This window comes from Lates calcarifer, linkage group LG6 (assembly GCF_001640805.2).
Source record: "Lates calcarifer isolate ASB-BC8 linkage group LG6, TLL_Latcal_v3, whole genome shotgun sequence".
NCBI lineage: Eukaryota > Metazoa > Chordata > Actinopteri > Centropomidae > Lates > Lates calcarifer.
Window position 1 is genome coordinate 9,727,732 of NC_066838.1, and position 26,798 is coordinate 9,754,529.

The 26,798-nt window shown below is 41.4% G+C and overlaps 1 protein-coding gene across 1 annotated transcript in view; it reads right to left on the minus strand.

Annotated features, from left to right (window-relative positions):
* Positions 1-1,789: 1,789 nt before the first annotated feature.
* The window catches only part of prdm16 (PR domain containing 16), a 182,994-nt gene continuing 157,985 nt past the window's right edge, over positions 1,790-26,798 (minus strand). Inside the window, 14 exon segments of the mRNA XM_018688976.2 lie at positions 1,790-5,311; positions 5,882-6,062; positions 6,597-6,854; positions 9,920-10,091; positions 11,809-11,978; positions 12,800-12,877; positions 13,305-13,477; positions 15,484-15,571; positions 15,738-16,561; positions 16,563-17,386; positions 18,039-18,192; positions 18,474-18,621; positions 18,764-18,965; positions 23,040-23,142. Coding sequence (XP_018544492.1) covers positions 5,177-5,311; positions 5,882-6,062; positions 6,597-6,854; positions 9,920-10,091; positions 11,809-11,978; positions 12,800-12,877; positions 13,305-13,477; positions 15,484-15,571; positions 15,738-16,561; positions 16,563-17,386; positions 18,039-18,192; positions 18,474-18,621; positions 18,764-18,965; positions 23,040-23,142 — 3,510 coding nt within the window. The 3' untranslated portion in view covers positions 1,790-5,176.

Sequence of the window (26,798 nt, forward strand, 5' to 3'; positions counted from 1 at the left end):
AAATGGCTCTATAGCGCCCCCTGGAAAGATTCAAAAGTGATCCCCCATTGGGTTTTTTTTGCTGTAGGTGGACCACAGATATAACATGCCCTAGATGTACAAAAAAGTCTCCTAATGTCATGACTTCAAACCAACAGGAAGCCATTTCGACTTTAATACGGAAGTTTGCTAATTTTTCGCCATTTGGGAATACTGTATTTGAATGAGCTCCTCTTAGAGATTTAATGGCGGCACCTCATTACTGTTGCTAAAGCCGACATCCAGGTGTAAAGCAGCTGGGTACAGATGCAATATAATAAAAAAAAAAATAGACACAAAACAATGACAACAGCATGACTGACCACAATAAACGGAGTTAAAATGACTGGAACTCAAAGTTACAAAGAGACGCAAAATGTCGGTAAAGTGACTAAACAATTTCAACAGGGATTTGAACAGACTATCAAGAGCTCTTTGTGTTTTCACCCGTCCACATTGGGGGTCCACAACTCATGTTAGGGACACCTCAGTCACGGAAATACAAACACAGTCTTACCCACGCGATAAAAACGACTGAAAATGGAAACAGGGTCAGAAGAAGTCCTTGAAAAAGGAGGCTAATGCTAACGCACGCCGCTAACGAAAATGCTAACATTAGCCGCTAGCTAGTTCGCTCCTTAGCCTTACCTTCGCGCCGCAGGTGTATTCAGCGTCAAGTCTCACTCGTGTTAGACAAAAAAGCAGCTAAGGACGCTTGTTCTAGCATCCAGGCTTCTTCAGCAAGTAAGGTTTCACTATACCGACAAACCGAGGCAACGGTTCAAACGTTGGTTTAAATCTGTTTTCAGACTTCGTTTCTTCGCTTCCCTGAGCTCCACCCAGAGGTCCATGGGGGGTGGGTGGAGTGGGAGGAGTTTTTTTCTCTGGCGAGTGCAGTCTGTGAAGCTACACAGATACACTATAGACTGTATATACACACACACAGAGGGAGAGAGCGCGGAGGAATACACAAGTGAGATGTTGAGCTTGTATCTCTTTCGTCGGACTACTACTACTGCCATTAGTTGCGTTATCTTTAACGCATTATTTGTTTGGATAATCTATTAAAATGTGTTTTTTTTAGCTGCCCCTGCGTAGAGTCGGCCCCGTGGTGAAATACTTTTAACTGTCAAACATGGTTGTGAGAAAAAATATGTCACATTGTTACATTGTTTTCAGGAGAACTGATCACCCTGAAAGTCAAGTCAGATGTCACAGAAAAACATGTGGAGGCTGGAGAGAGATGGAGAAGGTAAAACTCAAAAGGAGCAGTTTAATATTTTAAGACACGCAGAGAGTTAGTGTATTTTCATACTCTGCAATGATGAATATCACAAAATTAATCAGGATACTTAATGTGTTAAGTTTACTGAAGCTGGAAAAACGTTTAAATCAAATTCTTTATTGTAACAATGACATTTCTGTAACATCAGCCACTTTAAAACAACATGTTTCTCTTTCTCAAACAGGTGGTTTCTCAGCCTCTCTTGTCACTTCTGGTGAATTAACACTTAGGCCTTATAACACTTTCACTCCTCTGGTCTTCAGACATGTTGTTACAAACACTGGAAATGCCTTCAGCCCAAACGCAGGTACCTAAAGCCACAAATGGCAACACTGCGTTTCACCATGAGAGGAGTAAACGCTCCTTTTTACCTGTGCAAATTATCAGCTGGGAGGGAAAACACTTAATGTGTTGTCTTTTTTTTCTCACTGTTGACTGATCATTCTCATGCACTAAATAGTTCACAAATACACAGTGGACTTCTCATTTAAAAAGCACACAGGTTTTATTGCATATCAATTTCATGTATAAATTCTTCATAGCATTGGAAAGATTACATTTGGTATACATTGCTATTCTACAGAATTAACATCAGAGTCATATCTTTTCAATGAAATTTCTCTAAAGTACATCTTCAATAATCACAAGCATCAAAAGAACTGCAATTTCAGAATTGTTCAATATTATTCTACAATCCTTTATTGTTTTTCATTATGTCTTCTCCCACAAGTCTTTACTATGTCTTTCAGAGCCACCTGCCCAAACATCTGTAAGGCAGTCAAGAACTTGAAGTCAAACCTACTAACCTAACCACATGTACAATAAGTGCATCTACGGATTTATTTTTTTCTTCACTTTTTTTTTCTCATTTTTTGATTTGATACACATTTCACAAATGGACATCATTATGACTGCTAAACACGTCATGCACAATATCTTTTTTTTGTTTGTTTTCAAGAAACATAACAGAGGCGATATACAACTCAGATTCAAACAAAACAAGCACCATCCATTTAAACCCATATTTTTCAATGATTTTTTTTTCTTCAGACAAATGCACCATTGTTTTTCATTCTTTAAAATACTATACAGTTAAAAAGAAACAATATGTATATTTTTACTTTCTCCTGTAACAGTGGGGGGAAAACAGCAACCATGTTCTATTATGCTGAAATATATTTCAGCGACCATCTGCCAGAATACTTTCTGAAGTTGGCAAAATGGAATACTTCAATGCCTTCAATTCCTTTGCTTTACACAGCGCGTACTTATTACAGTAGTCCATGACATGAATTACTACATATAGTCAACCTAAAAACCTAACGACCCAAGTCTTTACATTTTATAACCACAAGTTGGAAAACAATGTGTTTACCATGAATGAAACCTCATTCAGTAGAATTATAAAAAAAAAAGACTTCTGTCTTTAGAAAAATGAGATGATGCAGCAGTCCTAGCATCACACCACCACCTGCTGTTGTGAGGAAAAATTACAGTGCTTCCATTTCAGATTTTCATTATTTGTTGATGTCGAGCTTAAGTTGCACATATACTGAAAGTGAAACTAGTCTGAAAATTAATTTGTGTTCTCAACTCTAGAGACCTAAGCCTGATCAATTTATGGCTTGGACCCACATGGTTTAAGTGCTAGTTTGAAAATACAGCATCAGGCCAAGTTCTCAAAGTCCCAGTACGCAGGAAGGACCAAGGCAACAATGATCAACAATACTCACCCTCCCCCCTCTGCCTCCTGCAGCTATCTACAGTTATCTACAGTAAATGACTCGTGCCCTCCATGGCACAGCTACCGTGTGGACCACATGGAATGAGTTTTCAGTATGATCTCAGGGAATATACTGTAAAGTTAAACTCATGATCAAATGTTTTTGTTTTCCCTGTCCAGAATCAACTAGACATTTTTTTTCATGTGTTGGAGGGACTGACCAGCAGAAATATGATGTCCATTTTAATACTATCTGTGGTTTAGTTTACACTGTTTTTTTTTTCCTTCTTTTTTGGTTTCATGAGTCCTCGCTTTCCTTCTTGCACCACCAGCAATTCTGTCACTCCAGTGTGACAAAGACCAAATGTTCATGCAGATGTGACTGTGTATTTTAGACATTTTGGATCATGTCATACAGGACATCTAATTTTAAAAAGAGTCTTAGGTTACACTAAAACTGTCAAATGAAAAACAGAGGGAAAGGGAGCTTGATGTAATAGAAACAAGTCAGATTCAATAGCGCGAGAATGTAATGCCCTTTTCTGACATTCATAGTGAAAGATGTCCAAGTCTGACCCCACCCCCTCCCCATCCAATACTTTTAAACGAATTTGAACAAGACACATTCAGCATACTGGGTTAAAATGGTTGAACTGAAACAAGAAAAAAAAAACACTGCAGGACGTTACAATGCCAAATAGGATCTAAAACTAACTACAGCTATCTTTCACTATAAATAAAAACAGTTAATTTCATGGGTTCTTTCCATTTTGGCACACTAACGCATCAAAACCAGAGATTCAAAATCTCCCCCACGTTCTGATAGGCGTTCATTCCTTCAGCAACAAGAGGGATAAAATGACTTTTCTTCATTTTCATTCCTCCAGTCATGACAAAACAACCAGAAATAAATACATACACACACGTCTGAAATCAAATATATAAGAGCGTAATAAGGAAAAAAAAAAAAAACTATGACAGCAAATGTAAGCCCCTTGGACATGAAATGATTGTCAGAGAACAAAACATTTTCTATGGGTTATTTGGCACATACCACTCTTGCTATGAACATCTAGGTTATTTTGTACATCATATGACAATATCATACAATTTTGGTCCTTCTCTAAAATAATTATATTAACAATTTAGCACTGTGGTGCCTACAAAGAAACAATACTGTGGTATCTAAGAGGAAAGTAAGTAAATAAAATTAACAACATGACGATGAAATAAACAAGCAGAGAGAGACTTCCTCATTTTTTTGAGTATGATCTAAATTCATTATCAGCATGATCATAATTGGGTAACCAATTACAATGGCTAGTGTCCCAGATAGCTCATTAAAATCACCAGTTGCTGTGCACATTTGAACATTGAACATCATTCTCCATTTTAATCATTCAAAAATCAAAACAGTCTACTGGAGCTGTCATTTCCTCAAGTAACTTTTAGTGTGGTGCTATTGTTGATTCTGCACTGAAACAAGATCAGTAAATGAGTCGCCCATGATTGGTGGGGGGAAACCTGGAGACAATAGTGCACGCGCCCACTATGTCCCTGGTGAAACAGCACCACCTTGTGGACATGCAGTGCTAATGCAGTGCTGCTGCTGCAGTGCTTGTAGTACGCGGTGTACACAGACTTTAGAGACATACTAGTCATTAAGTTTCTTTATGAGAGCCTTACGCAGGGTCTCTGTGGTGCTGGAGTGAGCCTTGTGGACTTAGGGAGGATCAGAGTAATGCAGAGTTTCAATGCTGCTGAGAAGCATTCATCTTGTCCTTCACATCAACAGGAGCTTAGCAGTGCTTTCTCTTTGACAGAGTCTTGCGAGACCCCTCACCTAGGGACAATCTCTACCTCCTCTCTCTCTCTCTCTCTCACACGCACATACACATACACACACACACACACACGCACGCACGCACGCACGCACGCACGCACACACGCACACACACACACACACACACAAATGAACACACGTATCCACACAAACACATTCTTTCTATCTTGTATCTATGGGACACTGAATTCTTCTCCGGGCCTCCACGCTTTCTCACTACTCATATCCACTCGGTCTTTCGTTTCTATCCATTTTGCGAAACCTATGTTCCTCCTACTCTTCCTCCCACCTCTTCTCTCTCTCTCATCTAGATGTGGTTGAGCGGGTGAAAGCTGCTCGTCTCAGACGGTCCACCTCCCATGCTCAGCCAAGCATCCAGAGAGTTCTGGGAGGGCGCGTGCAAAGGGTTGTTCTCCGAGAGAGACAGCATCATTGCATAAGCCTGCGAGAGAAGACAGGTGACTTTTAACAAGAGGAAACAACATGGCTTATTATTTCAAACCTTGTTTTTAGTAACATTTTGCTACTTATCCTGTGACCTATCAAGAAATTTCAGGACAACTTATTTCTATAGCTTTGGCCATCATTGCCGTTGGTAATAATTAGATTGACCGCGAGTGTTCCCTGCACCATTGGACTTCTTTGTAGCAATGTTAACACATTCCCAGCTCTCAAGTTGGGATAAAACACAATAATCTTATGATTTCTTCACACTATACATTGTAATAATGCTTCAATAGATCATTTTAAGATTGAAGATCATAGAAAAGGTCAGAGCAGTTTACATGGTTTATGTTAGAGGGTTAAGTGAGAGGAAAGTGAGACATGAAAAAGGCAAGACAAGAGGTGCTTTTTAGCTATAAGCTTTTTTGTTTAATCAAGCACCTGAAAATGTAAAAGGATCCATCTCATCCCTTATCTCTACAAGATGCATTTTGTCCCTCCTCATGTCTTATTAAAACATGTTCTCACTGTCCCTCTTTTAGTGGACATCCAAGATCCAGTCACATACCTGGGTTTTAGCCTGCCTGTACAATGTCTCTTTCAATGCCTCCGACTCTAGTGAAGTGTTAAATATGTCTTTAACATCAAAGGGTTGCTCCTCACTGGCTGATTTACGTAACCCATCCAGACTCTTGGGAAAGCTGGGCAGACCTTCCAGGTCCAAGAGAGAGCCCTCCTCCTCTATACACCTGCACACCGAGGGATGGATGGATGGCAGAAAAATGGCAGTATGGATGGGTTGGTAGGTGGATGGGTGGAAGGATGAAGAAACAAATGGAAAGATAGATGTAGGGATAGGATAGATGAGAGTTAATGTGATGGAGGAAAATTAAAGAAGTTAAGATAAAAGAAAAAATGAAGAGAAGAGAAAAGGAGAGGTGTGATTAATAAAAGAGATAGGTAGAGGGAATAAATTGGGAGAAGAAAAAGGAGAGAGTAGTAGCAGAAGAAGCTGACCTAACATTGGCTTAACAGCAATACTTTGTTCTGTTCAGTCCATATTTTACTTCTGTCAGTATATTCTCAGTATATTGCATTGTTTTATAAGTGTGTATAAGGAGCAGTTAAAAGGTCTGTTAATAGGTATATATATATATATATATATATATATATATATATATATATATATACATTGGCTGTGGTTGCTATGTGCAGATAAACAGGTAAACATGATCCTGAACCATGACTTATGTGGTTTTCTGTGTAGTTAACAAGATGAATACCTGCGAGTGTGTTCATAGCTCATAGCCAATGGAGCTGTCTCCGTCTCTTCCTCTTCCTCGTCCTCTTCATACACTCCTGTCGTGACGGGAGACGGGGACTCGGGCGCCTCATCGTGAGACTTCTCTGTCAGGCTGCCTTCCTCCTCCTCCTCATCGTCGCCCTCCACTTCCTCTTCCTCTTCCTCCAGCCCCTGGAGCCCTAGCTTGGAGTTGGACAGACTGTGGCTTGGTGGGCGCTCCTCCTCAGCCTGGTCTGATCTGCAGAGGGATCAAAGGTCACAGCAGGGAGGAAGTGTCATTAATGTTGCTAAGTGTTTCAAAAGCCACTGTCTTTTTCAAGCTGTGTTACATTATATTTCAGTAAAGATAGGTTTATACATGTACTACATGCTCCCTGTGTGAAAAAATTCTCAGACATTGTGACAAAAGAAAAAAAAAAAGAGTTCCCTCAGCCTCTAGAAGAAGCGGATATGAGTGAGGGCAGTCTACCTAGACATGAGATTTAAATCTGAATCATGATGTTAGAGAGAGAAGAGGAGAGATGTGTAGATTTTTTTTTTTTTTTAACAAATTGGCAATCATCAGTCTTGCTCTTTTAGTTGCTCATAACTGTGATCACAAAGTGAGAAGATCTTGCTTTAGTTTTTTCTCTGCTGTCCATATCCAGCCAGGAGCTGGGTGGCTGTTACCATTTCCTGATCAGCTCAAGACATGACTCATCATGGGCAGAGAGAGAAACATAAATAATCTGTTGACAGCATGCACAGTCCAACTCCAGTGTCCACACAAACAACATGGGTGCCGACAGTGTGCGTGGAGCACTTTTCAAACGGCCCGCATATGATTAATTGGTCAGTTCCTCAGAAACGGAGCAGGAGATGGCCCGCCTTAGACTAGTTCCTCTACACTCTGTAATGGTGGAACATACTTTGTGTGACTGAAGGAAGACGATGGCTGATCTGCAAACAGGCTATCAGCACACCACCATTATGACCTGCCATCTGTACATTTTCCAGCCAGCACCCCAACTCCCCCTCCATCGCCCCCTGACCACGATGTCATGGCTCATGATATCATTTCCTCTGGGACGGCAAATTTACCCCTTCCATTTTTTGCCACACAGTGGACATTTATCAAATCAGACAGGATTACCTCTGGGAAGGGGTGCACAGGAACAGGATTGGGTCACACACAGTGGGTGGGTAAATACAAGTTGGGGGACTTTTAGGGGGGCGGTGGAGTTCTCCTCTTTCAATCTAGATTAAATATCACCATAATCAAATTGCAGAGCTGGTTGGCGGGGAAAAAGTCCATGCCTGTGCAGAGAGAAAGAAGCGTAGCTCTGACATAAGGGGCCCTGGGTTTTGTCATTTAGTCTAAACACGTCAGTTGGGTGTTTGTGTTAGTGGGCTAGGGGTATGGGTATAGCCAGTGGATGGGGGAAGAGCTCCATCATCAGTGGATCTCCTAGATAAATGCTTCAACCCGAGTCCCCCTCAGGGTCCTAACTGCCTGCCACTGAAGCCCAGTTCCAGACGAGGGACCAGCTCCAACTTTAGATTTATCCAAACCGTAAAGCTCAAGCCACGGCCTGGGTGCTTGTTCCAGCCCTAATTATGACCTGGATTATGATCCAGAGTAGACAGATACCTCTTAGTCCTTCAGCACTGCAACGTTGGAAATATCCTTGTACATCTAAACCCCCTAACTCGTTTGTTTGAAACTTCCCACTCTCAGCAGTGCTGCCTCAGCTTCTACGACGTCCCCAGCTGGAAACTAGTCAAACAAAGTTTTCATGTGAAAACAAGAGCTACCAGGGACTTTTATTTTGACTGGCTATGATGTTGAAAAAAGGGCACTGAAAAGAGTAGAAATTGCATTGCGAGGGCGGTTAAGAGCGATTACAGATAGTCATCCATGAATGTGTGTTTGCGTTCGGCGTTTGACTTCAGTCACTCAGAGGGAGAATAAACAGTGGGCTGTCTGGTGGGAGGACAGAAAGCATAACACTTAGTCTGAATTACAGATATTAAAATGTCAGGCCAGTTTGTTGTGGATGAGACTCAGTATTGATCCCAGATGGCAGAGGGGCTAAATTGCCACTGGGTCTGCTGGCCATAATGTGTGTTGACAAGAAGGAGGGGGGATGATGGAGGAAGAGGCAGACAGAAAGTGAGACTACCAAAAAGGAATTCACATCACGAACGAGAGAGAGATGAAGAGTGTATAGAGTTTAGGAAAGAGGGCAAACCACTGACTGAAAGAGAAAAAACATTCCATCCTCCTTTTCTTTTGCAATACCCTCCTCTTGCCTGATACCCCTGAAGCTTACCACCAGCTGAGCTACTAACACTGAAAGCATTTCAGAACTTAAAGCAGGAGGCTGACCTTTTCATTCACAGACCAGAGTGGCTGTTAGGTTTAAAAATAGGCTAGCCATTTTCATCATTTTACAAGAAAGTTAAGGTTTTTAGAGTGCAGGAAAAAATTTACCCACTACAGTGACAATCAGCAGGTATAAATTGCAGCTCTCCACAAAGACAGGGCCACTCTAATAAACTTTTTCCCATCTGAAACATACTACATGGGTGTACTGCACTCTGCACACAATTCTAAGTAGGTTTTAAGTTGTGTGTTCAAAATGAAAAGATGGAAATATAATTCTCTTCAAAAACATCAACCTGCATACTAATTCTTCCTGATTTATTTTTTTTATGTTGCTGAAATACACCTTCGTCTCACAATGCTTTGCACAAAAGAAAATGAGAAGCAACTCAGAGCTGCAAAAGTTAAAATACATTGTGGATGTGTGGCAGAACAGATGCAGAAAGCTCTTAGAAAACAAAACAAAGAATAGTAGTAGCATTGAAAAGTTGCTGGTGGATTAATTGTTATTTAATGTATTAACTATCCAACTGCAGCTACTCTTAGTATGTGGTACAGAGCTGGGTCACGGCTCTAATGTTGGTGACTATTGCCAAGAATTTTCAAGCCACTAGAGAGCACTGTGCACCAGGCACTTGCATGAATGTTGTCGTGCACAGGGGAGAGGGAAGGGGCTGCAGATCTCAGAGCACAACTGTTGCTTTCACTTGGTCAAATGCTGTGCCTTCCTGCATTTCCACACCTGCTAAGACTAAATGTCCTGATAAGATGAGAGGGATCAAAAAGTTCCTTCTAATTTGACTGTTCTTACTTCTTCCGAGTTCGGACTGAGGTTAGATTTAGTATGGGGTAGGCTCCTGGATCAAATGTAATCACTGATGGTCTTTGCAAAAATCTTAATACAAATGTGGTCCATGTGAGCATGTTTTTTTTGTTACCTCTTATCCATGGAGCTAGAGGCCTGGTTCATCTCACTGTTGGAAATGAAGTTGCGGATTTCTGAGAAGTACGAGTCTTCCTTCTCGTCTAAAAGTGCATGATTGTCGGGCTCGGAGTTTGGCGAGGAGATGGTGGTTCCTAGGTTGGAAAGCATCCCGGACTGTTGGCTCACTGTTGGGGAAAGCGTGCAGACATACACATCCACACACATGGACATGCACACCAGCCAAACAGAGAAGGATGATTAGTTTGATGATCATCAGACATGCATAATAGATGAGTTTAAAGAAAATTCTAAATATCATGAGGGCTATTATGCACATTATTCACATTTTAACATTATATCAAAAAGCTGAGATTGTGCTTTTTTGGCTCTGTGAAACTGGGTTGAACATATTATGACAAACAGGAAAATGTTTATGGAATTTTGTGCAAAGGATAAACAGTGGCAAAAGACAAAGGACAAAGCTTGTAACATTTTGACAGATGGACCTCTGTATATGCATATTATTTCTCCATAACCCTATTTTTTTATTCCCAGAAATATAAAGGAGAATGCCACAGTCAGAGACACTACATTTACATGTACAACATTTATACCTATTTTTTCCCAACATGAAACAGTGAAATTATATAAGGAAGAGCTGGAAGAGCTGAACTGAACAGCACTCATTACTCCAATTTTTCTCCTAAAAGACATATTTAACTTTTACAGTATCTGAGGTTGACCCACATTGTTTCGCTCATGTGACAACACTGGCTCATCTCTCTCATATAGTCTGAGCTGATCACACATGCTGTCTGCTGGCAGCAGCTGAAAATTCAGGCACACTCACACACAGGAGATGCCGAGCTTAACCACAGTCTTTCACCATTGGCCAATGTGTAGTCAAACTCAAACCTTACTTTAGACCTCATATTTAGGTAACATTTATAGGTTTAGAAAAATATTTTCCTTTCTGTTGTTTTAATCCTGTACTCTTTCTTACAGATTTTATGGCATTGGTCTTGGATGTATGTCAGTGGTATTTCAGGGCAAAGGATGGTGTAATTTACAAAATATAAGACAACCCATGTTTATGTTTAAGTTAAGGACAGTGCTGGAGTGCAGCACATAACATTTTGAGCAAAAGAGAATATAGTCCAAAAATACTAATTTGCCAGCAGGAGCCAGTCAGTATTCTCTCAGTCTGTATCTTTGCAGTTTACACTGAATGGTTTTAGCAGATGCTATTGTTTACTTCAATTTGACTCAGAATTAGGAATAAGTTTTCAGTGTTCAAGGATACATCAGGAAACATCTGGTCACTCTGCCACATGGAACTTGTTCATGAATTGCCTCTTATTAACATACTCATGTCAAACAGTGGCATTCTTTGGAATCTGAGAAATTTGAGAATGTGTTTTGTGTGTTGATGATGTCCCAGCAGTTTACAGCTCCACTGGGAATGAGTTGCACAAATGCATTGCCTTATTTCATTAGGGTGTCATTTTGAATTTAGAAACATTAACACGATTGTGAAGCACAGATTGTTTGGATGTAAATGTTCAAACATGCAATCGCTCAGCTCAAAAATGTAGTTTTCCACCCTTATTAAGGGGCATGCTTCCATGATGGATATAAAAAGGCTGTTTTTGGCAATGTAGTAGGAAAAGCAAGTGTGAATTCTTTAATTAAGCGGTTTTCCCACTTTAAATCATTCATGACACCAAACTAAACATTTATTGGAGTGAAGATTTAAAATTTTCCAAATGGGTAAGGTAATGTGAGCCATTCATTATTCAGTCCATTAACATAACACAAAATTCCCTGTTTGATAACTAGACTGCAGTTTTCACAACCTCACTTGTCTCAGAGAAAAAGGAGTCATAGATGTTGCAAACTGACCAGGAATGTTCTCATGCTCGTGCTTCTTGAGATGGCGGTCGAGGTTGGTTTGCTGACCAAAGCAGCGGTTGCACAAGTGACACTTGAAGGGTTTCTCCTTGTTATGGATGTTGCGAACGTGGCGTTGAAGATTGGATGAGATGCTGAATGAGCGGTCACAGTATTTACACCTGCCACAGGAGCACAGGAGGATGCAAACATGAGTTAAAAGAGAAGCAGAGTGGTATAATGAGCAAGGACTGCTTTTCAACCACGGAAGAAAGCAGGGTTCATGGTGATTTTATTATCCACTGGCTAAGGTGAGCAACTCCTTAAGGCTCACATTATCAAATTATCAAATCTCAAATTGTTTTTAGATATTTTACAGACTAGTAGATATTTCAGTAATTGAAGTGAAGATAGTAACAGGAGGACTGTGGAGTTGGTAAAAAAAAAAAAGAAGAATTCAAACTACATAGTGGTTGTGTTGCAAATGTTGTTTTTTAAAATACAATTTTCATTATATATATTATATTTTATATATGATTTTAACCAATTTTCTCAATAGATGCACCAACCCAATCCCTCAGCTTAGGACATCTGGCAATAACAATTTCCAATCTGATCCCAGCGCTCACCTTTTCCCAAAATACAATCTTTTTACCAATTTACAATTGGATTGCTCATGTTTGGCTGGTACCTGGTCTAGTGCAGGAACCTGATACCAATTCCACAGACTGTATAGGTGCATCCCTACTTTCGCACCTTGTTTAAAATAAAACTCAGATAAAGTCCTGGATATTTTGAAATAAAATATATATTTTAAAATAAAACTGATAAAACAACAAGCCCCATGTCAGAATAAAGTCCCACAGACAGAGTGCCAGCAGAGGGATGTCAAGTGTGGAAAATAATACTAAGACGAGCACACAAAGGGAAATGCATAAATAAAAGCTTTCACAAAGATTAAAGACTAGACTGAGTGAGAATAGAATAGAATAGTATACAGTACCTGTAGGGTTGTTCCCCTGTGTGTGTCCGCAAGTGTCTGGTGAGGTTTGCTGAACGAGGGAAGATTTTCCCACAGTACCTGGAGGGAAGAATGGATGGATGAGAATCTTTGACAAAATATGCATTTTATCAGCAGTGTATACATCTGACCAACACTGGAAATAAAATGCTACCCTTCAGTACACTAACCACTGGTGGCTGGTGATTTTTTACCTGGGTGGGGCAGCAGGCACTCAGGGCCTCTGCTTACACACAAGCAACATTGTACAGGCTTGGTAAACTAAGCCTCAGAAAAAGGTTACTATATTACAGCTATAAAAGAGGACTGTAGACAAATTTTGTAGCTGGTTTCACATTGTATAACTTCATTTTCATTAGCATTAGAATGTTTTAAAAGACAGAACTGATTCATTTGCTAATTTGAAATATTTAACAATAATAATCTTTTCCATATAAAATTAAGCTTGATGGCTAGGAGCGCACAAGCACCCTCTACTGGCACTAACCTGCAGGCGTAGCGCTCCTTGCCCTTGCGGAGGATGGCGTCTGAGAGGGATGGTGGTGGTGAGCGGAAGTTGAACAGTGGATGAGCTGAGTGTTGCAGCGAATTGGGCGGCGCGTCCAGTTTTAGGGCACCAAAGCTCTCCAGCTTCTCTGTCATGGTCTCCATGGCTGACATCTGGGGTGACAGAGCATGTGGAAATGGCAAATGCAATTATTATATATTATATATATATATATTTATGTATTTTAACAAATCATTATTTCATGTATTAGGGGTTTAATTAATAACTTTGTGGTGACAAGCTCAATCTATCAGTTCTCTTGTAACAAAAATCAGTTTTATTTTAAATTACACTTCAACAGAAGCCACTGAAACTAGTTTGTATAGCTGCATATATGTGTGTGTGTGTGTGTGTGTTTAAACAGAAAAGAAAGCACTGAAAACAAAGACACAATGTCAGAAAAAAAGAGGGAGCGAGGGAAAGAGACAGAGAACGGAAGCTTTGAGGAAGCAGTATATCAGGGGTTAGCCTTGTTGTTTGTGCTAACAGCGAGTCACCTCCATGACCTGTAACACATTCACAAATGCTCAAGCACCATTCCACCAGTACCCCCCTCCATACACCCTCACCTCCAGCTTCAGCCAGCACTTTGTTCTCTAACTCTTACCTTCTTCTGCCGAGGCTACTGTTGCAAGCTGGCAAACTGGCTAAATGAGGCATTCAAGAGTCCCGATTGGAGCTGTACAATATAGTTTGAGATACCCCCAACTGATAGCCGCTTCCCTTCCCCTAGAAGCTCGTGAACAAAGAGGGCCAGTTATGTAGAAGTTTATTTGCCAAAAACAGCTTACATCCTTCCTTTTTTAGTGAATACGGGACGGGAGAGACACAGGGACAGACACTGCGTCTCGACGTGTTTATTCGCAGTCTGAGAACGGGTGGAGGGGGAGCGGGGTGATTCCGTCATGGGACTGAATTAGAGGTGGCATTGTGTTTGGATCACTGGGAGGATCACAGCTGAGACACTCTGATATGAGAGGTTTTTACTTGGGAACCTGTGAAAACTTTTCATCTTGGTATATTTATCAGTTATAAGGATGCATTCACAAACACTGTAATGGTTTATGAATTAAAAGTGACACAGAGTATATCCTGTGCATTAATTTACTCTCCTTTGTGTCAGATGACAAGCTCTCAATGACATCAAATATCTTTGGTAATTTTCCCAGTAACAAAAAGGCAGAAAAGATAGACTCCTCCATCAGTTTTTGCTTTTAAAATAAAAAAGGGCGAAAAAAATCCATGTAGGCTTTTCTTACTCTTTTGTAAAGACATAACTACACACATATATATCCCATATGCAAACGCATGTTCATGTGTAGATTTATCTGTCTGTGTATGTACCAAATGTGTGTATTGCAAAGTCACAGTTGATTGAGGACACAGATTTCCAGGTCAGATTAAACCGCTTCCCCAACAAGAGCCCCCCATTCTCCTGGACACAAACACAGGATGTCCTTGATGGACACGGTGCTATTATCTAGCCAGCCAGCCAGCCAGAGAGAAAAAAACTTGGAGGGGATTGAATTATTAGCTGGCCTGTGGGCTCCCAGTACATGAAACAATGCCACAACTAAGATTAGCATGGCCAAGAGAGGTAGTTTGTTACAATTCAAATGGTTATTATTTTCTCTTTTATTAATACTATCATTCCTTGTAATCAAGATTTGTAGAGGCAGGGAGGGTCTAGGGACAGCTGAACAATGTGACTGATTATCAAAGGGGCTGCGATAACAGACTGTGTCTTCTGAAAAAGGTAGAAGTGACGAGGTACACAGGCGCCATTCAGTAAACAAAGGAAGAAATCATACAGAACCCTTGAGAAAATAGCATCAACACTGTGGAATGATGGTGCATAGGGCCCTATCAATTCAGGTTGCAGCAGCGTGGGAGGCAGGAGTGAGGTATTTTCACATAATACATGGTTTGAAAATAATAGTTGATAGCATCTGGGAATAATCAGCCTGTATGCAATACCTGGACGTCAATTCCCCTGTTTGGTATTCCTTTGCTGTAGTTTTTGTTCAAAGTGCATGTACCGTTTTTACCTAAGATTACATGAAGGGTTAGGGTTAGTGCCTTCCTAGATCCCTAGATTTGCAGTGTGCTGTAAGCTTACCTGTGGATGGAAGAGTGGTGGTGAGGGCCTGAGGAACTTTTCCTTCAGAGCTCCTACGGGGTCGAGTAGCTTCCTCTTCTCCACCCTGCTGGACCGACAACAAGGCAGAGGGTTACGTACCAAGGTCAGATTCATCACCATCATCCAATCACACACTAACCACCAACCTCTACTTTCTTCAATGTGTGTACATAAAAGCCTTGATGTTAGTAATGTGGGAATAGCAGTTCCTGGTCTAATCGGGGCTGAAATACCTGTATATGGGGTCCATGAAGAATGCTGACGGCTTGGCATAATGCAGGGGTGGTGGCTGATGTGGCTGTGCCTGGGGCTGCTGGTGCTGAGAGATGGAGGATTGGTGCAATGACTGGGAGTGGGGGTGTGGAAACCCAGCTGGGGTTTCATCCTTGACGGAGACCCCCTTTCCAGCTCCATAGATGTGATTCTTTCGATTTTGTGGCTCAGCTGCCACACCATTATGACCACCTCGGCTCCGGCTGCCAATGCTGAGGTCCAGTGGCTGTTCTTCACTGCTAGATATTGCTAAAGGTCCACTACTGCTCCCAATACTACTGTTGGGGTTTGAGGGGTTTGTTGGGGTGGGAAGAGTTAACTTGGTCTCCTTGGGCTTTGTGGTGAGATCAAATGGTGACTCAGCTGTGGGAGCAGGAGCCCCTGGGGTACCAGAAACTATTTTGTGCAGTTGCTCACGAGGTGACTTGGGCTCTGCCTTAAAGAACATGCTAGGATTGAGGGCGCCTCGATCAGCACTGAAGGGATAGAGGGAGTTGTGGAAGTTGGGCAGGAACTGAAAGGGAAACATGGAATGGTAGGGCAGTGGACCCATCTTCTTCTCCTGATGAAGACCAATCAAACCTGGACCAAAATATTTCTCAGCAATAGAAGCGATGGCTTTGATGGAATCTGTGGTGGCTGCATTGGCATTTGTGGTGGTGGGTGGGAGGGCTTGCTCATCAGGCGGAGGAAAGAAGGAATGCTGGGATGATGCAGAGGAGATAAAAGGACGATCAATTGCTAGGTTCCCCGAACTAGACACAGCTGATATCAAAGCACTGCTTTGAGTCTTCTAACTGGTGGCCTTCTTGACTTGATATGGCCCCAGATGGCTTCCTTCTTTTACCACTTCGCTCGCGTTCACTCTCTCCATCGCTCTCCAGATCAGAACCATCACCTGAAGCAGTACCAGTGGTGGTGTCCAAATCTGTCCCACTTGTGGTATTAACATCTTCAAGATCACTACCATCAGACATGTCTGCCATCTTAGATTTTGGCTTGGCTTCTCCACTTGAAGACAAATCCAGTTTGTTTTCTTTCTCTTTGTCTTCCACCTGACCCAAACCATTCCCTCCATTGCTGTTTGTCGAGCTAACCAGGGAGAGTGGAGGTGCATCTAGGGGACTCCGAGGCAGCTTCACCTCCTGACTGCTGCTGCCCAGTGGGCTCTTTATCAATGGACTGGCTGGCAATAAAGGTGGTCGCGGATACAGTGATGGGGGGAAGATACCTGGGAAACCATGTGGGAGGGATGGGAAGCCATGGGGTCCCGGGGAAAAGGGCAAGCCAGCGTGAGGGTGAGGTCGGGAGGGAAAGTAGTCAGTGAATCCTAAACCTGACTGGTTTAGACCAGCGAGGTGGGGATGATGGGACTTGGCCTTGGCCATAATAGGGCTGGAACTCATGGGGATGCCAGGGTTGAACATCCCTGCAGGAGAGCCATAATGGTTTTTTCCCTCACAGAAGCGGCGATGCTTGTTGAGGGAGGAGGTAGTGCTGAACAACTGCCCACAGTCCTTACACTTGATCTGGGTGCGGCAGTCAGCATGCATACGCTTGTGGCGGCAGAGGTTGGAGAACTGGGTGTAGGATTTGTGGCACACCTCGCCTGGGGGAGCAAAAAGACGCAGCCCATCAGGGCCTGGTTAAACCCATTTTAACACTGTCTCTAACTCTGTATACCAAATCAACTTCAACACAAACAACTGAAATGGAAAATGCTAATGAAATAACTCTGGAAAGGGAAGGGGGTGCTGTCTGTGGATAAAACCTACCTACCTAACCTACCATCAATCTGCAAATTAAAACAGCAAAATGGTTCCTGATTTATTGTATCTGCATTGTATGTTACTGTCAAATAATTGCTGAACACATGCAGAAATATCATTACCTTAAAATGAGAAAAAATAGGTCTCTGATTTCTACTTAAAAAATCTATATTATCTTTGCTTTTTTTCCATTATTTTAAGTAGTTCAAACTAATCTAAACTATATGTCATAAAACTTTGCTTGGAAAATGAGAGCATAAATGATCAGGCCAAATCTTAGTTACATTACATAACATAGACTAATAGCAACACTAATATGATCTCCAGATATGTGTGCTTGGTCAAGAAGACATAACACCATAAAAAATGTGGTGTACATGGAGAAGGCACTACTGGATAATAGAGAAGAAGATGAAATAGAAATAAAAGAGGTATAGAAGAAATGGACTGTTAAGGATGCGGTGGTCATTAACTTCTAAAGCTCTCACTTACAGATAAAGGGTTTGACACTGCTGTGGATGTGCTTATGCTGCTTGAGGCCTGATGAGGTGGCAAAGGTTTTGCCACACTCAGGACACGTGTGAGCGCGTGCCCCCACATGCTGGGAGCGGATGTGGCGCTGAAGGTTGCTGGGATCTGTGAACACCTGAAATTTGAAATAAAAATACAATGTACTCCATAATCAATGAAAAAAAACCCAAAAACATTTTCCCCCTTTTGTAATGGATTTTGACATTCTCTTCATTAATGAAAACCACAAGCTTTTCATTGCTTTAATATCTACATTAAGTTGCTGTTCTTTCAGAATCATTAAATCTATGTCCTGCACCATTATGAATTAAGGCTAAAAAACAAGACCAGCAGAATTTCTGAAGCAGATAAAGCCTGTGTGTCCTGTGCACAACTTACGTGCCGGGTATGCTGTACCTTATCACAGTTTTCACACTCAAAGCGCTTGCCACTATCATGTGACATCTGGTGACGGATGAGGTTGGACTTCCAGTTGAAGGCTTTAGGGCACTGGTCACACTTGTATTCCCTCTCCTCTGTGTGGACTATCATGTGTTGGCCCAGACTTGATAAAGAGAGCAGAAGTTCATCAGTGAATTCAATAAATGACACAGGTCCTGAAAGGGTAAGTGGACTGTATGTGTTGAACGTGTACATCTTTACAAGTACTGAAGTGTGGTAGAAATTGTTATCATGTGTCTGCCTACCTGTATTCATTTGGGAAGATCTTCTCACAGTCTTTACACTCATGGACAGGCTCATCGCTGTCCTCACGCTCCTGTTTGAAGTCCTCTCTCAGTGTGTCAAAGATGGAGCCGGCACTGGAGCACGAATACTTCTGGTGCCGCCGCAGCTCAAGTGTTGAGGAGAACAGCTCATCACAGTCTTCACAGCGGTACATCTGCTCGTCTACACGTACACACACAGGCACACACAGATTTGTTTAGCCATCACATGATTCAGCTCAATGAAATTTTGAATACCAAGTAAAATCCATCAACTGTGTGAAGAAAGATTTTATATGTTTAATATGAATAATACAAAATCAAATGTTAAATATCATAGTTTGACACTGTTTTTCAAAAGTGTTAACAGTTCAAAACCTTCAATCTTCAATCTTATAGATAGGATTGCAAAATCTAAATAAACATAAATAAATAGTACTAACTTGCTAACTATTATAATAATATAAACCCATTTTTAAAAATAATTCATTCAATTAATTTATTTATTCATTTTGCAACCACAGGTTTATCAACATAAACATATGGTTGCAACAAAAAAGTCCACATGCTGAACAAAAAACCACATACAGATAAAGAGCAAATAGCAAAACTTAGAGTAACACTCTCGAGTTTTATCTTCACATAAACTGAAAAAGATTTTTAGTACTATAAGCCTAGTCAGTCAAGACAATACCAACTTTGCTGTGCACAAAGAAATGAGTGGGTGCTAGCTTGCATCCTAGTATTTATTAACTCCTGCAGGCTGCATGTTCCTAAGGTCAATTGTGCATAAATACTGTCAATAGTACTAAACAAGAAACAATCTTCCACCTATCTGTGTGTTAGTTAAAGTTAAACAGACTCCCATTCAGATGGTAAAAGCAACAATCCTGCAATTGACATTCACATAAAATGGAAATCAATTAGCAGTGAAATGTAGCCTTCATTAACACAGTTAATTGCTTGTTAAAGCAAGTGTTTGCTTAAGACTGTAGGTGTAATAGCACACAGGGGAAACAATATGGGCTGGCCTTCCCCTTCCATGTTGATAACCTTTACAATACTTCTCACCAACAAGGTCAAACGCATAAAACTCGGGCCAGCTTTTTCAATAGCAAGTTCCTGAGTCAGACGCCAAGTTCAACAGATCAGGGGAAAGCCCAGTGGAGTGTCTTTGTGCTGGGGCATAAATGTGTGTGTGTGTGTGTGTGTGTGTGTGCATGTGTTTATGTGAGCATTTTCCCAAAAAGAATGAGCCACAAGGAACAGAGGTAAGCAGGGGCACAGTGGCGCCAACCCCATGGTGATTTCAGCGCCAACCTACCATACCCTCTTTGCCATGACCCAAGCAGCCAATGCCTGAGTTGGTCCCCTAGGTGTCCCAACATGACGTGCACACCCATCCATCATTTCAAGCCTCACTAAATGGGTTTATCCAAAATGACTTAGAGTGCATTGCTCACCTGTTTTCTACTGCATGTGACCGTTTATTCAGCTGGAACTTCTTGGACACATTAAAAGGGCATTAGTGTAGCAACATCAATGTGTCTAACCTTGGGGAGAAGGATAAATGACCTTCTGGTCAATGGGCCATTACACTGAGCTCAGATGCTAAACTAACTAGCTCACTCTGACACTAGTGTGCACATATTTCACAAAGAGCGAGTGTTTCACTGTGAGAGAGTTGGTTAGTTGGTTGGTTGTGAGGCCCAAACATCTCGACTCTCTCGATACTTTTTGTCTGTTGCAGACAAGAGCGGAAAATGTTTTTGAAAAAAAGAGGTGGCTCATATACAAGTACAATAAACTTTGTTGAATTCAAACCATGGAAAAAATGTGTGAGTATAACAAAAGAACTCCTCCTGCAGCGGGGACACGGGAGTCGAGAAATCATCTGAGTGGATACCCAGGTGCGCATGCATGTGCATGTGTGTTTCAGTGAGGATACACGTAAATGAAAGGTGCTTGCGTGTGTGCATCAGTGTGCCTGTGTTTTTTCAGTTAGTCTGGTCTGGGCGGTCGGGATGGGATGGGGTTGGGTTGGGTGGGGGGGTTATAAAGGGGAGACTAATAGCTCTCTGGGAGACGAAGGGAAGCACAATTATGTGCAGTTTAGCAGCTAATCTGGGAGCATGGGTGAGGTCTCAGGGGACTCCTCAAGTCCTCTACTTCAAATTCCTTCTCTGATAAGCCAGACACAGAGAGCAGGGCTGCGCTGCCAAGCTCTCACTCAGCCCCGCTGCCTTTCTCTCTCTCTCACTCACACAAATACACGGAGACAAGCACACAAAACAGACACTTTCATCCCCACAGTGAGAAGACTTTTGCCCGTCTTTCTTTGACCTCCTCTCTCTCTGTTTTCCTGCCCCGCTGCCTCCCAAACAAACATCTCCAAACAGTAGATGAACTGTAATGCTTTGTTTCTGCCTGCCTTCCTCCCTCTCTCACACCTAACACACAACGCCAAATACTTGGGCTCTGACACACACATTCTGGCAGGTGGAGTGTCTCTTTTTCCCCCTCCTGTCTGCCTCCCTCTCTTTATATTTCACATGCATGCATACATACACACACACACACACACACACACACACACACACATACACACGCAGAGGAACTGAACAAGTCATTTACAAGTCTGCTTCATCTTTGACACACTCCTACAACATGCCAATCTGGTTCTCTTCAATAATGTAGCCTGCTTTGAGCTCCTGTTTCCTTCTGTTCCTTTGGCATGGAGATCTGTGCATAAACTGTGCATCATGCAGGGAGTTGGGGGAGTGATGGAGGGTGGAACTGGTGAACTGCAGAACATCTCACGAACATCTTGTTCTCCCTCCACCATTTTATCATCAATGACAAGTAAGAGTAATCAGATTTTTTTTTTTCATTTGTGGTTCCAGAAAGACTGGAAACACAACAAAACAATGTTACCTGACAACAGCACTTCACCACAATAAGTCCAAGATGTTTAAAGAAATGCAGCGGAACTATGGCCCCTTTAACGCTCAAGTGAACTTTGAAAGAAAAGCCCAGATCGACATTGAATAGCTGTCCAAGTTAGATTATGAGATAAAATATTGAACATATTCAGTCTGACGTATAGAGACACGGCTGAAAGGTAGTGAGTACAGTGAGTCGGATTACCCACTCAGAGAGGGCAGACGGGTGGGTGAGAGGCACCTAAAAATGTGACGCACTTTGAAATGTGAGCCAATGTGCAGACAGCGGTGAGCAGCGCGCGCGCGCGGGGGGGGGCAGACCTTAGTGTAACAGCGGAAAGGTTCAAAATTAAAAACAAAAATACGCAGAAATTAATTTGGCGGATGGATTTTATCTAAACATCAGTTTTGATTTTCAAAGCCCAAACTTAACACGTTTAAGTAGAAACGAGGGCTAAAAGACGACAGCATTAGCCTGATGACAAAATAGGATTTCAGGCTGCCATCAGTCTGATTAAGCCTGTTTTTTTCTTCGAATTATTAAACAATTTAACTATGTTTGTTATCACAGAAGCAGGCTACCAATTAACTTTTTTTTTTTTTTTTTTTTTTTTTTAAATAACTCAGATCACGGGACGATTCCCCGGGGCATCAATTCACTAAACGCACGAGGCTGTGAATCTGATAGTAAGGTCCATAAAGGCCACAAAAATGTACAAAAAGGCTTAGGTTGAATTTCTGGGGACAAGACTTAATATCTTAATAACAAGATATTATAATCTTTCTTTGTCCGATAAATATAGAATTCCCAAATTTAAACTTAAAGGTCACGAGAATTCCCTCATAATTTGTTTCTGAGGACATGACTTCCTAATATTTTCTGTGTGATCTTTGCTCTCCGTTAACACTTAAGTTCAATTTACCTAGGATGGAATATGACAAGTGCCAATTGACGGCCTAATACGGCGTTTCAGGCGAAGAGGCCCATTACATTGCAGCATTGTGAGCGCACAATTCAGACCAGACTCTTACGAGTGGCCTTCATTATTGGCAGGCCTATTTTAAATGACAGGTCCAAAACGGCCTTCAACCAGACGCTTTAATGCGGGATTTAATTCCATCCTGGAAATTTATGATTCGAATAATTTACATTTCTTGAGGAAAAAGGGAAAAAAACTTCTTGGAGGGAGAGATGGTGTCTTTTTTCCCCTCCCGTCACATTAGCGGGGTTATGGAGTGTGTTGGCCGCGAAAGCAGCACAGGATGCAGGTTGGAGTTTGTTTAAAATGTGCGCTAATGACGCGCATTAATCTTACCTTGTAAGTTGGGTGCCATGGATCCCTCGGGGAAAATACCGTCCTTCATATACACTAAAAGCTCCTCCCCTGCTTCAATGTCCCGCACAGCTTTATAATAAATCTGAGGGAGGAGAGAGAGAGAGAGAGAGAGAAAGACTTTAACTTAAGGTCAAAATGGAATTAACAAGCCTGACCCTCACATATTTACTGTCGCAGATACAGCAAGGGCCTTATGTAGAAATTGATAATATTAGCATATTAATAAAATTGTTATTAAGCAAATAAAACACAATGCTAGCCCAAAAATAAACTACATTATCCTGGCCGCAGCAGGGTATGACATCTGAAATATTCACAATAGTTTCCATTTTTTTGTACTAATTAAAATTCGGGCCGTCGAATGTTATTTTAATGTAGCCTGTGATACAACACAATGATTTATTCCACATTCACTCAGACTTTATAAAATAAACAAAACGAAAATAAAGTAATAATTTTCCCTTATTACAAATCACTTAAAATAAAACAAACAAAAAAAAAAATCTGGTTCTGTGTTTCTTCAATTACTCAAAAATTCAAAAGAAGAAAATGCAGAAGAAACCCAGACGATACAAATGCAGCTGTACTGAGTCTAAACAGTATGAAAGAAAAGTGGTGAATGAAACAAAAATAAACATCAAACAGCTCAGCTGCTCTCGTGCGTTTTTTTTATTTATTTACAGCTGCAGCAAACCGGGAAATGTCGGCTCTTTATCTGCACTCAACAATTCATTATACTGAGCCAGTTTAACTTGTGTGATCGAGAGTAAATTATTCTTGGACTAAGTCTTTTCTGCTCTAAGTGCAGAGGAGGAAAACTGAGAAAACAAGAATAAACTTGTGGCCAAATTCGAGGTCATGCAGCAGGCCTTATGCAGTCTCTATACAACATCTGGGGAAAAAAATGTGAACTAAACTAAGCTCACACATTCACATACAGTCTAAAGACAATTGATTCAACTGGGTCACAATTAACTTGTTTCGGTGAAAGGTGTATTACAGCATCACAATAAACCACAGCGCACACGGATACCTCAAGCTTCATGCTGAAAATGTGGTCTCTGAACACATGGGGGCGCTCTGTACCAATTCAACGATGTCACCACAACAAGGAAGGCAGAGCACATTCATTCATACTCATACACACACACACACACACACACACACACTCAGAACCATACACACAAACAGAGGAAAAGGCTGGTGAAAATAACTTCCAAGACTTAGTCATCTTAAGATGAGACCAGGACCAGGGTAAAAAGTATTATTATTATTATTATTATTATTTACAACAGTTAGGCGACACACAATCGCTGCAGAAGCCTCTCTATACTTTTTCGACCTGACCTTTCTTTTCTCCGTGAGACGGAAGAGTTGAGAAAGTTGCGCGGCGCTGCGGAGAGCCTCCAGCTGCAGTAGCACTTCAGTCCCGGTGGAGTTGGCGACACAACCCATAGTAGGTCTACCGGAGAGGGAGCGGGGCGCTGGCGCGGACAGGGCCGGGGAGAGGAGGTGGCGGAGCGGCCAGGCGCGCTGCGGACGGTCGGTGATCTGTTCCCTCTGGCTGGATGAAGCCCTGACGCTCCTCCGCTGGGCTACTCTCTAATCTAGTCAGTGAGCGCGTCTTTGATGATGATGAGTCTCTCTCTCTCTTTCTCTCTCTCTCTCTCTCTCTCTCTCTCTCTTTCTGACTCTCTCTCTCTCATTAGTGATTCCCTATTGCCCCTTGGTGCTCTCTCGGTTACCCGTCGGCCACTCCTCCTCGTCTTATCTCCAGCCAAAAGGATTGAGGGATCTGCGGCGCAGACCCCTCCCCGCATCTCCGATCCTAGCCGCCGCTTCGGCCGCTTGATAAATCTATTATTGATGTAAATAATGGATGAAACAGCCTGACAGACGCGCACGCACTCTATCACTCACTCTGTTACTCTCACACACACTCATGTAGCGCGGACAAATGCACGCACGCGCACACGAACATTTAGGTAAGCACAGAAAATGTATCAACAGGCCTGTTGACAATTTGTTACGTTATTTAACTTTTTTTCCCCCCGAAACGCAGCAATATTATTTCGTTCACTTTCTTCCAGTCTGACCTAAACATAACTGCACTAAGACTGGAGCAATTTCTTCAAACTCTGGGGTCAGGTCTGGATTAAATGAGGTCAAAATAGTAACTTGGTAAAACAACATCTTCATGCAACTTGTGAAAAATTAAAATGTCTCTTTTTAAGCATTCATCATCAAGCTGTTTTTTTTTAACTATCCACTATTAATATCATTATTTGATTTTTCCTTACAGTCATTTTAATTGTATTTGTCGAGAAAACAAAGAAAAAAAAAACATTGCATACTTGACACGCAATATGGGGACTGGAGAAAAACAGTTGAATAATTTATAAAGGATTAAAAACATCGCAATATCCTATTTAAATACTTGAACAATTTTTATATGCTGTATATCTTGTATTCTATTTATTTATTTTAAATCTAATAAAATATCTTGTTAGTAATGACACATCTTCCTCATTTTATGAACTGATTCTAATTAAAAAAAAAAACACATTTTTATTTTTAATAAACATGGCCAGTTAATAAATAAAGATATTTTTATGACATTCCTAATTATTAATTGTCACGTCTACTGCTTTTTGAGTCTTTAAGAATCTGTGTTTTTATGTGTGTCTTTATTTGTGTGTCTTTGTGTGTGTGTGTGTGTGTGTGTGTGTGTGTGTGTGTGTGTGGTGTATTCTACAGTAAGGTCTGCACATTCAAGACCTGTCTTGACCTCTTCCCATCTCTGTCCAGTGTTCAGGGGACAGATGCCTCATCGATCAATGCCAGCCGTAGGGCCCGCAATAATCCCCCACTGTGGTCTCACACACTCACACTCATACACACACACACACACACAAACAGACACACAACAGTGTCTATTTATTGATGGATCCGTCCAGGGGTAGAGGGGCAGATCAAACAGTGTTGGGAAAGGGCTCCACTCCAAAACACAAAAGATGAAGGACTGACAAGAAGGTGGACAAGGTTCATCTTCTCTTTAAACCCCCATCTCCTACCCACCCACCTCAGTCTCTCTCTCTCACTCTCTCACACACTCACACACACACACACACACACACACACACACACACACACACCACCCATTGCGCTCTCCATTTCCTTCACTAGATGCGACTTGGCCTTAGAACCACTGAATGGGCTCGCTTACACACTGGTTTTGGGTGATTGTTGCCATTCTAAATGAATGGGAATTATTTCATTGGGCTAGACGCGCATGCATGCATGCACACACACACACACACACACACAAATGCACAGGGCTAACTTTGTTTGTTGCCTTGTTTTGTTCTGCCATCATTTAAGTAGCCTGAATATTGCATTAGGATGAAATTGCAAGCAGGATTAAGTGCAAACAGTCGCGTTGACTGATTGAGAAGAACAGAAAATAATATGGCTGTCTGCAGATACCTCCACAACACACTAATACATCTTTCTGACACAGACACATTGCTTTTTGTAGAAAAACCTCAAAAATCAACAGAACTTCTTAAAGAAACTGTGTCCAGATCAGTGATGTATGGAAGCAGATAAAATAATTCATATATATATAAAATAATACCAAATTATTGCATGACCATAAATATATAAATTATGCATGATTGTGCATTCATTTGTTCATCTTACATCATTAATGACAAACAAATAAACAAATAAATTATC